The 15568-nt window shown below is 33.3% G+C and overlaps 1 protein-coding gene across 2 annotated transcripts in view; it reads left to right on the plus strand.

Annotated features, from left to right (window-relative positions):
* Positions 1-15568, plus strand: part of LOC117167642 (beta-1-syntrophin) — a 708662-nt gene that overhangs the window by 16468 nt on the left and 676626 nt on the right. For both annotated transcript variants that reach the window (XM_033352718.1, XM_033352719.1), the window contains exon 2: positions 7658-8246. In XM_033352718.1, the coding sequence (XP_033208609.1) occupies positions 7658-8246 (589 nt within the window). The remainder of the gene's footprint in view (positions 1-7657; positions 8247-15568) is intronic.

Here is a 15568-nt window from a genome sequence, read left to right on the forward strand (position 1 = left end):
AGTTTGCCCTGGAAATCTAGATGATCAAGTTTTTCTGTCTGATAATGTACGGAAAAAAATATTATCTATGTCACCTGTGGAGTTATTTGAATGCTTTTTCTCGCCATTTTAAAAATACTAAAACGAAAAATCGATCTTTGAACTATGGATTCTCAAAGTTTAGACATTTATTCCACCCGTTAGTGAGATTCCAGGTTAATTACAGACTCGATAAGCTTTGGAAAATGGTTCACAAAAAAAAATAGGCACGAAAAATCACGTTTTTTTTTTGTTTAAACTGCATTTTTGGATAATAAGTAAATTTTTTGAGGAATTTCATTGGCACCGTCGGAAAGAGGAGATCTTAAGCAATAAAAATATATGTGTCTCAATTTTTTCTAGTGTCGAATAGTCTTAGTTATTGGCCGTTGAAAAGCAGTGTACCGGTAGTGGCGTTTTGGCCAGTGTTCCAGCCAACGTCCAGCCAAATCTTGGCGGACCAGTACTGGCGCGGTACTGTGTGAATTTACGATGCCAACGTCTAGCCAAGACTTGGCGAACGAGTACTGAAGCAGTACTGGGGGAATTGCAGTTTAATTACTGTACCGATAGTGCTAAAAATCACTGCTGACTTTAAACTACGATAACTCGGTGAAGAAAAGAGGAAGGACATTTTTTTCTAAACTGTTGGAAAGCTTATATAATTCCACGTCGAACGGTGCCTAATATATATATTTTTGACGTTTTGAAGAGAAGACAGAACGTGAGAAGTTTAAAAAAAAATTCAAGATTTTCTCAAATTTTGTACCTCCTCTTCATCATTTAGCATGACCTAGGAACACATATTATGTAGGCCTTCTTGTTATAAATTTAAAGGAGCGTCGGCTTGACTCTATCTAATCTTCATGTCTAGTACCGAACATTGTTATCATCCAATGGTCCTTCCAGCACTGAACCAGTACTGGCGGTAAGTATTGCGCTGACGCTGCCAGGGGTGGCTCAGTACTGCGCCAGTAGTCAATTTCCCATCGGGTTGTATCGAATATTTGACTTTCGATGCCACCGTAGCTGGTCGAAAGTTGTGTTTTCAACCCTAGGCTAGAAAGTAGAAACAGGCGATTGCGGAAGTAACTTTACGTCGTAACCGGTATCGTAAGTATATACATTCTACTTTATCTGCAGTTGTCTGCAGTCATTTTCCATCTTATCGAACCTCGTTTCGAGAATCGTGCAATTCTAATCTATATCTGTTACTGGCTAAGTATTTATAAAGAAGAACAACTTTGATGAGACGCAAAGAGGTTTCAGGCATCTCGAATCAAATTTTCGATACATTTTTTATGAAAAAGTGTATGCGCAAGTCGAGGTGAGTCAACAATTTCACTCTTGTGATATGTGCCCTCGCTTCATTTGGGCAGCTAACTTCATACTCGTGCAATTGTCGCCTTTCACCCCTTGTTGCGCGATATACTATTGCTGAGAACGAAGAACGCAACAGTAAAGTAAATGGTATTGTGCTCAGAGGCAGGTCGCGGAAAGAATGGTTAGAATGTGTAAATAAGACCTTAAATCGAAGAGCCATTAAAAGCGATAGAAACACGTGAGAATGTATGGAAAAATGCAAGGACGTGAAGGAAACTAGAGATGTATGCCAGGACAGAAAAGTGTGGCAACAAATAGTCTATAAAAAGATTATCAGTTGAGTAAATGACGTCTGAAACAAAAGACCTTGCATTCTAATCGGCCCAAGCGGGGAACCCTACATGACGACTTTATGAGGCTCTTCACTTGGGGGTAGATCGGTAGAGAGACTGATCAGCAGCCTGGGTCGGATCAGTGTTGCAGAATGAACATGCTATTTAAATAAATAACAAGAGAATTCTAGATCGATCTGAAAAATCTGTATAAACTTTCTCACATTACTTCCCTCCGCACCTAGTGCGTCACGCCTACTCTGCAAGGGAAATGGCTTAATGGGAATTGGGTAATTCTCCACAAACATGTTATTTTATTTAACATGGAATAACTTTACAAAATATTTCTAAGATACAAATATTGTCCGTACTAAGATTTAAAAAATGCAGATTTTTTTCTGTTCCTTCAAAACAACATGAGAGAGTTTACCCTTCACTTTTTTCCGTTGAACTTTTACTTTTGATCTCTGACCACTGGCCTCTTGCGTTTAACTTATGTCTGAACGAGCTTCACCCTTCGAATTTGACTTTTGACCTCTGACTCTTGAGCCGTCACCGTTTGCCTTTTATCGCTGTTCTAACGTAGAAACCCGTTCTTTGAAGTAGCTTACCGAAAATTTGTCAGGACCGATTTTTTTTGCGTAAGATAATTTTTTAAAATTTGCTTGAATAATAGAAAAAATATAAATTCGCAAATTTTAAGGAATACTCTATTGAGAGACAAAGAACTAAGCTAAAATAAAAATTATCCAATATGAAACATTTTTACAAGAAACTTGCTTCTTTTTAAAGTGACCCTTTTTTGAGAATATATTATCAAATACATAGAATTCTAATTGCATTTACTCTAATGCATTTGCTCTAATTCTCTTATGCGTTTTCCAAAAAGCGTTATTACGCAAAAGCTCTTAGTTTATTGGTTTTTAATTGTTGTGCATTATCAAAGGTGTATTGAAATCATTTTTAGACATTTTAATATAAAGAATATCCTCTCTGTTAAGAATATATATTATATTGAGTCTAAATGTATTTTATTACAAAAACTAATAAATTTATATAACCTTCAAAACCAATTTTCATTAGTTATAAATATGAAAAAAATATCCTTACTTTTTACAGAATAGTCGAAGGACGAGAACATTTTTTAAGCCCAGGAAAATACCGAAGCATCAGAGTGGATTTATTTTTTGATCGGAAAAATTTTTCATTGCCAATCCAATTTCAAAAGTTTTAGCTTTGAAATCTGTATTCTTTTTAATAAATAATTCTAAAATCGTTTTACTTTTAAGACTTAAAAGGCAGAATTTTTCTTTTTTAAATTTAAACTTTTGAATTAAAAAAATGATAAAAAATTTTTTCGGAGATTTCAGATAAAACACTGAATTAGCCCTGGATAGGTTTCCGTGCTTTTCGTGATTGAAAGACGTATTCCATTATATGTAGGAAACTGATTGGAATTCATAAGAATTTAATGGAATACCAACATTCATTTTGACGTGAACATGGCAAGTTGAGCTGGTTGAGACTGTTGAATATCATATTTCGTTTTCATTTCAATCTCCAACAAAGGTGACGCAATTCTAAAATCAAGGAGTGACATACTTGTGTCAAATATCCGGATGCCTGCGTTATAATGCTATTAATTTGTCCTCACTGGTGCATGCACAAACCTTACCGGAATCAATACATACATATTCATTCTGCATATTTTACCCACGCGTCTCCCGACTTCTATTTGCGTAACATTATAAGGACTAAGAAGAATGGACAATCGATGTTTCGTTTCGAATGTCAGATCAGTTTCTCTCGTGTAATAGTAAAGTTGCACTTTTTTCGAAAATGTTTTTGAGAGACTTATTTATTTAAGAAATAATTTTAATTATATTTATAATTGGATATGTTTCAGATGATTTCTTATTTTATAACTATTTGTACTTTAACTTTTTGCACTAGGTATTTCATTTTTTGAGAAAAGAAGTTTTTCTTTAAAGTGGAGACGCTCTATAAAACTAAAATTAGAATTCAGAAAAGAATATTTTTCAAATAATGTGCGCAAAATACGAAAATATCAAAGAAGTGCTAAAGAAAAGGTTCTAGCCTGATAAATGGTGAAAATAGAAGAACTCGCTATTTCAAAAGAAACTCGGGTTTTAAAAGGACAAAAATGCTTATGTTTTGAAAATAAGGAGCCTTACAGAAGACCTCACATTTCTATTAATCAAAACTTTGATTTAGAAATCACATTATTGAAGTTCTGAGTTCAAGTAATGAAAATATTGTATATATGATAGTTGTGAATTCCTGTCAAATGCAACAGTTCACTTAATAGAAATTTGATGACAATTATGGTTGACCAATTTCAGTGCCTATTTATTACAATAAGAATCATATATGATTTGCTGTTTCTATTAGATTTTCATATTGATGAGAAAGTTTCCGTGGTTATGATACTAATTGGCCTTTAAAAAAGTTTATTGATATTATGTAAGAGTGTTGTAACATTACTCTTGGAAATTGAGTTAATTCTTCGAGATTTGAAATTAGGGCACATTAAAAAAAACAGAACTTTTTTCTAACAGTACATACTATTAAAGAATCACAGTAAAAACTTAAAACCCATAAATATGTTCAAATATTAAAAAAGGCGAAAAGTTTCGATGGTTTTAAAAGACGAAGAACCTCACATATTACTTTAATTTCAAGATAGGACTGTTATGTACAAACCCGTTAAGTAAGTACTTTCTATACAAATTAGAGTATATTTATCCCGCAGTTAATTCAGAAGACTTACAGCCCAAGAATTAAAGGATTTATTTCATTAAGGAATTCTTCTTGCGACTTAAGTAAAAGAGTAACAACAACGCTTAACTTAAAAATGTAGAGGTTATGCGTCACATGATTTACTCTGGTATTACTGAAGTGATTAGTCAATAAGTCCAAAATCATTGATTAATTAGTGAAATGTCTAACTACTATTTCAATCAGTGGATTTTTTACTGATTCATATTTAGAGAGTACGCAACTTTAAACTGCACATAACAGTAGTGGTGCCCCCTACCCCCCTCATCATCAAGCGTTACGTTTTTTTGTACGGCCCCTTTTCACTAGAATTTTAGTTGGTTTAGTTTTGAAGAGAAATTGGTCAACATTTTTGAAGGTCCTCGAAAAAATAAACATGTACATACTTTTATCATTTGGACAATACCATTTTTTTCAATTATGAAAATGTAGACGTAATTTTCACCGAAACGAGTGCAAATTATAGACACCTCTTAAAATCTCTTCCTCGAATGTGCTGTATTGTATTGCTTTGTATGTGCCTCTCTCCTGTTCCCTCCCAAAATGTTCCAAAAACCACCCTACCTGGTGTAAATGTATTTTGATGATAAATTACAATAAAGTACAACAATATGAAAATTATAATCTATTGTATTTTAAAGAAGGAACAGGTATTTTTCGGTATTTTGTTCGTAATGATTACTTTTTTGTAGTTTTTTACAGATAATTTTTAATGGATAATCTTTTATTTATGCCAATAATGATTCTTCACATTTCATCGTAAATTATCGATATCCTCATCACGACATGAACTTTATTTAGGTATAAGTAAAGTTAAAGAGAAGTAAAACTTTGACAAGAATCGAACTGATCTATTTTCTATAATACAATATCATACAATTTATATAGGTATTAAAAGTTATATTATTTAAGTTGTTTAAAATTTTTTATCATTTTTTGTTAGCGAACACGAAAAAATTTATTTTGGAGTAATTATTAACTAATCGAATTACTTTGTTTTGGACTCTGAAGACAAAATCGCTCAATTAACAACTATTTTACAATTTTATTTTTTATTTTATTATCCTTATCAATTTCCAAGATCTTACAATGTTTTTCATGTTACAGACAATTCCCAGATAAAAAATTCTTTAAAAAATGTATTAAGTCAGGGTTTTGAAGAGGGATCTTTCAATTGTAAAAGAAGTCTGAGGAGTTGGAAAAGGTGGCTGTGGATTACAAAACGAGTATAATAATGGGATGGAAATAAGGATTTCGAATTGTAAAAAGGTTTATTAATCCTTATTATTATTTATTTTTATTGTAGATTTAAGAAAAAGGGCCCAGTGAGCAAAAGCGTCCTAGAGGCCCCTAGAGGAATGTGCTTCGATACCAGTCGCCCCTGAAGGTAAATTTCTCATGTTCAAAGTTAGAGGGTCCAGTGGGCAAATGCCCAATGCCCCCAAGTTAAATCCACAACTGATCATTTCGAAGGCCCGTTAAATATATTAGACTCATTCCATTTAAAATCTGGTAGAGAGGTCCACCTTATAGTGACAAAATGATCAGATATAGTGAAACTCTGAGATAGGGCCCCCTGATATAGTTCTTCCGAGAACTGACGCCGCGCCGCAAGTAGGAGTAAAAGGAGCTGCGCGGGGTCAGCGGCGGTCGCTCAGGCGTGAACAAACAAAAGCGTACTTCACAGTTTAATCAAATTTTTTAATCAGTTTTACATTTCTTGAAAACATTACTTTATACAAAACAAATGAATTTCCGGGTTCGTAACATTATAGATTAAATGCTTTTAATATTTTCTCGAATAAAACGTTACTTTTAAAATCTCTTTCCACGTGCCACATGTGCGTTAGTCAAACACAAGACATTCCAAAAGAATATTAGAAAGATTTAAAAAAATGTATAATTGAACTTTTTTTATGAATGTGTGTGTGTGTAATAGCTCTGTATTTGAACATTGTTTTTTAAAACGTAATAGTTTTTTTCCGAAATGCAAAGTCTTAACGATAAATTCGAGGAATACTAACAGTTCAAAAATGTAGAATATTAAAAAATTGAAGTTATGTAAAACACAAAGTCTGAAACAAATATTATTTAAAAAACTTGTAAGATTTTACTAAATAAAAATAAATAATGAAAGGGACCATATCCTGGCCGGATCGGGCCCCTATTTTGGACGCCCAGACCTGGGCTCTGTCAGATAGGGCGTTTCATAAACGGTCTGGCGCTAGACAGATTACCCTATTAGGGCCACATTTCTCCCGATCGGCGCTCCACTAATATTTCTGCACTGGGTGGTACAACTGTCCGTGTTTTTGTCTACTAGCACAAATGTGCATGTGAACAGATCGGATACTTCTAGCTGTCTACAACGTGCATAGTTGTACCAGTGACTACCGACGTGCACATATGGGCTCGTGCACAGTTTTTCCGTGCACATTTGTTCCTCTTCCTCGGAGATATAGACACTACAACAAAAATTAGTCAAAGCAGGTATCATAAGCTCCTAAGAAAGGGTGTACTAGCCTATTAAGTCGATAATAAAGTCGTTCAAATCTCTTTACTGGGCCTTTTGCTTTGCAAAATGTTGGTGATTATGCCTTTTTGGAATTCAAAAATTTAGTATTTTGCCCTTTTTCAGTGCCTTACCCTAATACCCCTAATACCTTTCTGGAATATCAAACTTCGACGCTTATGTCTTTTAGCTGTGCCAAACTTTTTGTTTTGCTTGGAGAAAAGTACGACAGACACATGGACACCATTTTTAAGTCGTTTTAAAGGTTACATGTTAACAATTTGTTAAACAGTCAACGAAGGGAATGCTGAGACTCTGAAAGGTGATAGAGGATCATCATTAAAAATGGTATGCGTGCTTCACATTCGGGGAAGTTTTTAAAGAGTTATTTGCACTCGTTTTATGCTTTCTAGTTTAATATTTGTACAAATGGAATATCTCCCATGTATTTTTAATAAAAAAAATGTATGGGATGGGCGAAACCTGTTAATATTGTCCGATCGACAAAGATACATGTGTTAATTTTTTTTGGAAACCTCACAAAACCGGAGAGTCCCGTAAACAAATTCCCTACTTTGTATTTTTTTACTACCTTACTGCTCAGGATATATTATTTTAAAATAAATATATTGTAAGTGGATACTTATTTTATCAATATTTCTTTTGTTTATAGCGTGCAGTCTGCGAAGACATCGAAATGGTGGAGCTCAGTGGTAGTGGTCAGCCAACAGCCATGGGAGTCATGGGACTCGGATCCGTGATATCAGCCGCGACATCATCGTCTTCCTCGTCGACGACAACTACGGGCGCGTCGTCATCGACGTCGGGTCGCGCGGGTATTCTTGAAACTCAAGTTCGTGGTCAGTGGTACCGTGTTTTCGTGTCTCTCGAGGACGATTACTTGAGCATTTCTCTTGACGAAAGTTGTGACGATCCCACAGGGATGAACGGTAACATAAACAATAACAATATTGACAGTCTGAATGATCCCGATGTACCGGATTCAGTGGCTAATCAAACAAGGGTAGTGCGCGTTATGAAAAGTGACAATAACGGTCTCGGGATTTCGATCAAAGGTGGGAAGGAAAACAAGATGCCTATTCTGATTTCGAAAATCTTTAAGGGAATGGCAGCAGATGCAACGGAACAACTTTATGTTGGTGATGCCATTCTTGCTGTCAATGGTGAAGATCTTCAAGAAGCTACACATGATGAGGCTGTTAAGGCCCTGAAGAGGGCTGGCAAGGTCGTCGAACTTGAAGGTCAGTTAATGAAAAATTAGAATGATTTTTTAATTTTCTCTTCTTCTAGAACTATAAGGCTAAGGCTTCTTGCTATTCATAAATTGTTTCTTTTAATTAAATATTATTCCCCGGTTCAGCTAACGAGATAAGTTTAACGACTGTTTCTGAAATGAAAAGATTGAAAGGCGGATTTAAGAAAACTCGCGTAAGGCTTCGTTTCCTCCAAGGTCCTTCAGTTTTCAATTGAGCTATTAAAAAAATTCTTTCTTATTGCACCGGGCGCGGAAAGTGAAAAGTTTGTTTTAACCTGTTAAGGTGCGTTTCAATCGAGGCTTTAATTAATGAGAAAGAACAAGGCATCAGAGAGTCGAAAGATTTCGATCGCGAAAATCGAGGTAGAAACGAGAAACTTATGCCCAAGATTCGACTCGGTTTTATTCTCCGCCTTCAAACGTTGTCTGAATAAAGAATAAACGAGTGGAAAAAGGTAGACTCAATATAGAGGAGGGATAGTGCTCGAAACGTTAACGAGGCTCTTACTCTACTTAGTTTTAAGTAAAGAGCATTAAGCGCACGGATTCCTGGTTCTCGTTTTAATATCGAATTCCATGTCTTCCTCCTCTTTCCGTGCCTTGCACTTCCTTTTCATCGTGTCATTCAGGGGCTACCTTCTCTTAACATTCGAAGGCTGAGAATGAGAGCTTTTAGCTGGATTAATACAACTAGGTAACTTGTTCGTAACAGTTTCTTGGCTCTTCTTCTTATTCCAATAACAGTACAGACTTTTGGACGCTAGTAACTTTCGGGGTATTTAGTTCCGAAGCAGCCGGGATGAAGGAAACAAGGTGTAAACAGTCTGGCTTGTTTGTTACTCATTCTAGATGGACAAGTTTGGATGACTAAATAAGTAGTTCTAGTGTGCCTTGTGAAGTGAACACCTTAGTAGATTCTGTGAAGTCATTTTAACCTTCAATGACGCAAAGAAAGACGCTGGAAGGATTTATGTTTTGGCCGAGAATTTAAAAAAGTAGTATTAGGAAAACCTGCCCAATCATTTCAAAATGTAATTTGTTATTGTAATACCCTATTCTAGCATCATTTGCTTTCAAAGATTTCAAATGTAAAATTCTTCCAGTTTAAAGGCATTAACTAAATAACTTCAATTCTTACGTCTCCTGGTTTTTAAAACAATTAAAAAAATATTTGTTAGAAAATGTTTACAGAATTAAAAAGGATTAAAGAATTTAAAATCAAATAATTTTACCAGAAAAACGTTTAAAGCCAATTTTCCCGAATCAAAGAAAAGAACCTGTTATAACTTTCTGGCACGCTTGAATTTTGACAACGCCCCTACTTAGACTAGTACCTCTCAGAATTTAACTATTATTAATTTTGGACGATTCAAGACCGTTGAACACAAGCTCTAACCTCGAAATTTAATTGCCTTTTTTCTCAATAAATACTAGCCTTATGTATTTTTCTCAAATACATAGAGTTTCTTATTTTTAAAACAGAAATTTGTATACAGAGGGAAGAACTATTTTCTTTAATAATTTTTGTATCAAATTAAATTTTAGTATGTTCAGACCGTCAATTAAAATAATTCAACTTTAAGGGGCTTTAATATAAAAAACGTGTTTATCTCTCAATTCTATTTTATACTTTTACCATTTGGAATTTTCTCAATTTAAGATTATGTCATCTAGTACGTACATATTTGGAATTGATCAATTTTGATTCTTGAATTTTGAATTATGAAAATGAAAGTGAAAAATTCTGCCTAGAAATTAAAAATTTTACTGTAATACTTTTAAATTTCCAAATGTTGGATGCTTTAAGTTTAAAATTTTTAACTCAGAACATTTTCAAGTTTTAAAAATGTGCAGTTTTTAATTCCCGATTTTAAAATGTTATGCTCTAGGTCTTCTTATTTTGCAGTATTCAGTCCGCAACGCTACAAGTAAAAATAATTTTTTGATGTAACGTTGTTGACCATATCTTTGTAATTATCATTGATTCTAGTTATTTTTGTGGTCATAAATTAATATTTTTTAAATATTTTTTTTAGTTCTAAGTTGTAGATTGCGGGGCTGATGCTCTACCCTAGCTCACTAAGCTTTAGAGAAAACGAGATGCATTTTACACAACCTCTTACAAAGCGAATTCCATCGTAATCGATTATTTTTGAAAGTTAGTTTTTTTTCTCTGCATTATCTTAAATGAATATTTTTAAAGTATTCGTTTAAGATCATGCATAGAGAAAATATATCCCATCAATTGTAGTTATAAGAACTATGATTTTTAATTAACAAGAAAGTTAAATATTTTATTTAATCAATGTTTCACACAAACCCAGGATACTTCATCAAATTATATTTGTCTTATATTTTCGTGTCTATAGCTGCAGGCAGGTCAAGTTGAAATAGGTTATTGCATTGTTTCGATTCGTTGCATCGCTGATTCGTATGCCTTCGATTCCCGTGCCGATTTCAACTCGAGATAAAATTATATGAAAAGGGAGCCTGGAAATCAGGTCGAAAGTTTGCATCGATAGTGAAGAGAAAACAGTTTCCTTTTGGGACGTTAAATGGCGTAGCTCTCAGCTCATCTGTTTCTTTTGGTCCTTGTGTATTGTGCAATGTGCAATGTGCATATCTCGCTTCGAAGCTCTTTCGCTCTTCAGATTCCTTTGTGTGCCATCTCGTTTATTGTTCCTCGCAAAAAGTCTCTCACTCGAATTCGCGCATAAAACGAGACTCATATACACTTTTATTTTTTTCTTATATTATTCATGCATCAAATATATGTGCCAAATATTCTTCCTCATGAGATTCGCACCTGGAAATGTTATAACTCATCAGATAAAAATTGTTACCAAATTTAATATAAATAAGAAAAGAATCGCTATTATGCGAAAATATTTTTTTTCAACCTTTATTACTTCCGAAGTGAATATAAGTCAGTGCTGTGACATCCCTAAAAAATCTTGATTCCTTATGCAATTTTTTTAAAAACATCACTCATTATTTTAGTTTCAAAATATAAATATTATAAAAATAATATAAAATATATTCGTGCACAGACCTTTCAAAATTAAAGATCATCGAATCGACAACTGTAATTTTGCGATTGTAAACTTTCTTTTGTTAAAGCTCTTTCGGCTTTAGCGAACACATTGTCGTCACTTTTGATGTACCTCTGCCTGTTATTGGGTATTTACATTTTGCAAAATAAAGTAAAAATTGTATTTTGTCATGATTACTGTAATATTTGTTTCGTATTTTGCGTTAAATTTTATACTTAGCTGCGCTGAAACATGTAATATTTTAATAAATTTATATCATTACAATTCATAGTATGCATGGAAATTGAAACATTCGTATTCTTATTACCTTGTTTTTATAATTTTAAAAATTATTTTTAATATTGTTTTTTACGATTAAAAAAAAAACTACGCTTCATATGAACAAAATGTTCGTAAAAATTTGTGAATCTTTTTTGATTGAATAAGTTTTTTCTAACTTATTCTCTCAGCTTGTATCGTTGTACTCAAATATAATTTTTTTATTTTCAATCTTGCTTTTCAAAAATAAAAAAAAAATAAACTACTTATCCTACAAAAAAGTAATTCCTCAAAAATTTTATATTATTTTTTAGGGGCAAAATTTTTGTTAATTTATCTCTTTTTTTATCTTGTTTTGTTTTCCACAAAATAGAGTTATTGCATTTTCATTAGTTTTTTTGAGATAATAATTTGAATTTTCGATTTTTTGTTAGAAAAATTTAAAACATTCTTTAGACAATCTTGTAGGGCCTTAAAAAAGTAACGTTTTTTTTTCTTGAATTTTTCCCATATCAAGCTTTGTTTAGCTTCAAATGTTATTTTTCATTTGGTTTTTTGGATTTTAACCCCTTACTGGTACGGTGGGGATTGGATCCGACCCGAGCTTTGGTTGTAGCATTCCTCTCGCCCCTCCACCTCAAAGGGGTTTCTAGTGGTAAGGTACCCTACCAGGCAGTACTGTAGAAGGTGTGGAGATTCGAACTCGATGAGAATTTGATGAGAAAATTAGTCTGATTTAACATTATCAGTACAGTCCGTTGAGTTATAATGGTTATTTTTTATAAAATGTGCCAAAGGGGAATCCAATTGAATAATTCCTTGAAATGTTACCGTGTTTACAGGCTACAACGACAACAACGACAACAACGACGACAGACTCCGACGTAAAAACTATTTTTTCTGACTCAGCGGGTCTCAATACGTCTTAGGATGAGAATGTAAAAATGGGTAAACACGAATATTTTTGATTGATCTAGATAAATTTAATAGTCAATTTAATATTCAAATAGTCAGGATTGAATTTAATAGTCAATAGTCAATAAAAAAATGAAAATACAAAATTGACAAGAAATGTTGGCAGAAGGAAAATAAAAAAAGGTAAGCTAAACAATAAATGAATTGTTTTTTAGTCGTTTTATCGAGAATCGATGAAAAGTGTATCTTATTATTTTACCATATTATAAATTTGGTAATTACCTATAGTGGAAGCAGTATGAGTCTAAACAAAATTCTGAAGGGTTTAGCCCCCCCCCCCCCCGTAAAATAAGAGTAAAATATTTTTAAAACAGCCTGCTAGGTGAAATTAAATAGTAGTTAGAATGCTGCAAGTCCAACATTAAGCATAAATTTATAATGTGGGTGAAATGCCAAAGCATTGAGGCGTGGGCGGCTGTGATACATAGCTTGAGAGGAGAGAGGAGACAAGTGTGCTGAGTCGATTACTGGTTGACCCCGCTCGAGGCTGACTTCTTGAAAAGCCAAGAGAAGAGCCATTGAGGAGAAGAGCCTGGCACATAGGGCACATTTTAGGCTTGAAGGCCATTATTCGAAATATAAGTCCTTATAGCAATAGTTTATGTAAATATCATTATTCCACAATTTGAAATTCAATTCATAAAAGCTTTCTCTCTGTCCGATTCAAAAACACTGAAATATGAAGATAGTATGAAAGCAGAGGGAATTTTAATACTAGATTCCTATTACCGATATGTACTGACATCGTTGATTGTTCGTGTCCATCCTGAATTTTAGACTGATGCAATTTTTAATGAATAAATATTTACATTTGATGCTCCGCTACAACGAAATAAAAAATTGAGAAACGGTTATTGTATTTCGTATTTATTATGAAAAAAGAGATTTTGCATTCTGAAATGAATCTTACGGCCCTTAGACTTTTTTTATCCTGGGATGCAAAAGGGCATTTTAAATTGTAAAGGGGGTCTGTGGAGATAAAAAAGAATTTAGACTATAACATGAGTTTCAGGAGATAGATAAGGAGATTTCGCCTACGTTTCATTATTATTCATTCTTCATGATTGTTCTATTATTAATTGTTATGTTTTATAATTATTCATTGTTTATCAGTTATGTAAGGTTTCACGTAGATCAATAGATTTATTTTATCATAAAGAATCAATTTCATTATTAAAATATTGGCGCATATACAAAACGGAAAATTGGTTTTTCTTATACAACTTTAATAAAATTGGCAAATCGCTATATATCATAGTTTTATTCGGTCATACAGACCTGTTAAAAATGTGCTTCATTTGTTCGAAGAGTGTTTCTGAATTGGTCGATCAGTTCCTATTATGTTGATATACTCCAATTATTTGAAAAAGTCTGACGTATAAACTAAAAATTAAAAACGTAAAAAATTATTAACAATTTAAAATCTTGTACAGGTATAGCTATAAACACCCTATAAAATTACATCAACTAAATAACACCCTGCGATAAGAAATTCAGTTTATAGGGTCTGGAATTACGACCAAAAGGTCGATACAAATTCTTTAAAATTTAGAAATTTTCAAACTGATTTATTTGTTTTTCTCACGATATTTAACGCATCAACTTCAACCTTTTGTGTTAAAGAAGGATTTATGTTATTAAAATTTACGCATACAATTTTGGATGGTTGACGTTAAAAATGATTTCAAAGATTGTTTTGATGATGAGAAAAAATCCTTTGTTTTTAATGTACAATATTAATTTTTTTTACGTTTTTAAGCACCTTGGATATTTTGGGAAATGTGCAAATATATTTGGATTCAAAACTCATAAAAATTATTAGTCCTGATAGGCTAGTCAGCACCTGCTTAGGGCCCGAAAAAATTGACTATATAATGAGACAAATTTTTTTTGTTTCATTATTTATTTTTCATCTTTGGTTATCTTAAAAAGCTTGGTTATTTTTGATGATGTGCAAAAGGATATTTGGGTTTGATACTTCGAAAATTTCTTAGTCAATGCGGGCTGGCCAGCATCCGGTTAGGGCCCAAAAATAACGTCTAGATGAGATAGTCTAGCTAGACAATTCCCTAACTGCACGCAAGTCTGCCCAGATAATTTTCTACACGGGCCTCATATTTGGACTTCTGAAGTGGAATTTTATCATGATATTTAAAAAAATAAAGTTCAGAAATTTGCGTAGTTCAAAGCTTTCTCTATAAGTAAGGAATTTGATTTATAACACTGGAAATAATAAGGGGACGCTTTCGTACGCTTCCAAGCGTCTTTTTTTCCCAATGCTTTCTCGATTCTGCACTTTGACATATTTTTCGAATTGAGCATTCCATCGTAGCAGAGTTTACAACGGATTTCGCTTAACTTATCACATGTCACAGTCAGTCATACTCTGAAGTGCTTCCTAAAAGACATGTGCATTCGACTCACTCTTAATAATTTCCTTTTATCATTTTTTTCCTTCATATTTGCCTTCACTCAACATGTAAGTTTTGTTATTTATATAATAAAAGATGAAAGCTTTCAAGAATACACAGCCCTAAATTTCAAATTAGCATTAAAAGAGATTTAAAAAATAGTTGCCAGAATTCGAGTATTGGTTTGGGCTATCTATCTCCTCCCTTTAGGACAATCTATAATCAATGACACGCGATATTTCATTTCAACTGAATTCTCAAGATCCACCAAAAGATATTTGTCGAGCGGCGTTAGATAACTGCACGGAAAACTCACGCGAAGTGCATCGATAATTTTACCTTCCACCCGACGGAAATTCATTTTCAAGAACTTATGCGAGGACTCTACGTAGAAGTCAGATTTTAAAGATCGCTCTATAAACTTTATTGATAACCAATGCCTTCGCGGTGGCGAAATTTCTTTTCAGTCGTCTAAAAATACCCTGAAGATATTAGAAATCCAAAAATGACGATCTTATTATCACAAAAATATTGATTTTCTTCAGGCCTCAGAAATTCTAAGAACCCAAACTTGTGCGCATTGAAAACAACAATATATTTACATTTTCCAT

This window comes from Belonocnema kinseyi, chromosome 2, assembly GCF_010883055.1.
Source record: "Belonocnema kinseyi isolate 2016_QV_RU_SX_M_011 chromosome 2, B_treatae_v1, whole genome shotgun sequence".
Classification (NCBI taxonomy): Eukaryota; Metazoa; Arthropoda; class Insecta; order Hymenoptera; family Cynipidae; genus Belonocnema; species Belonocnema kinseyi.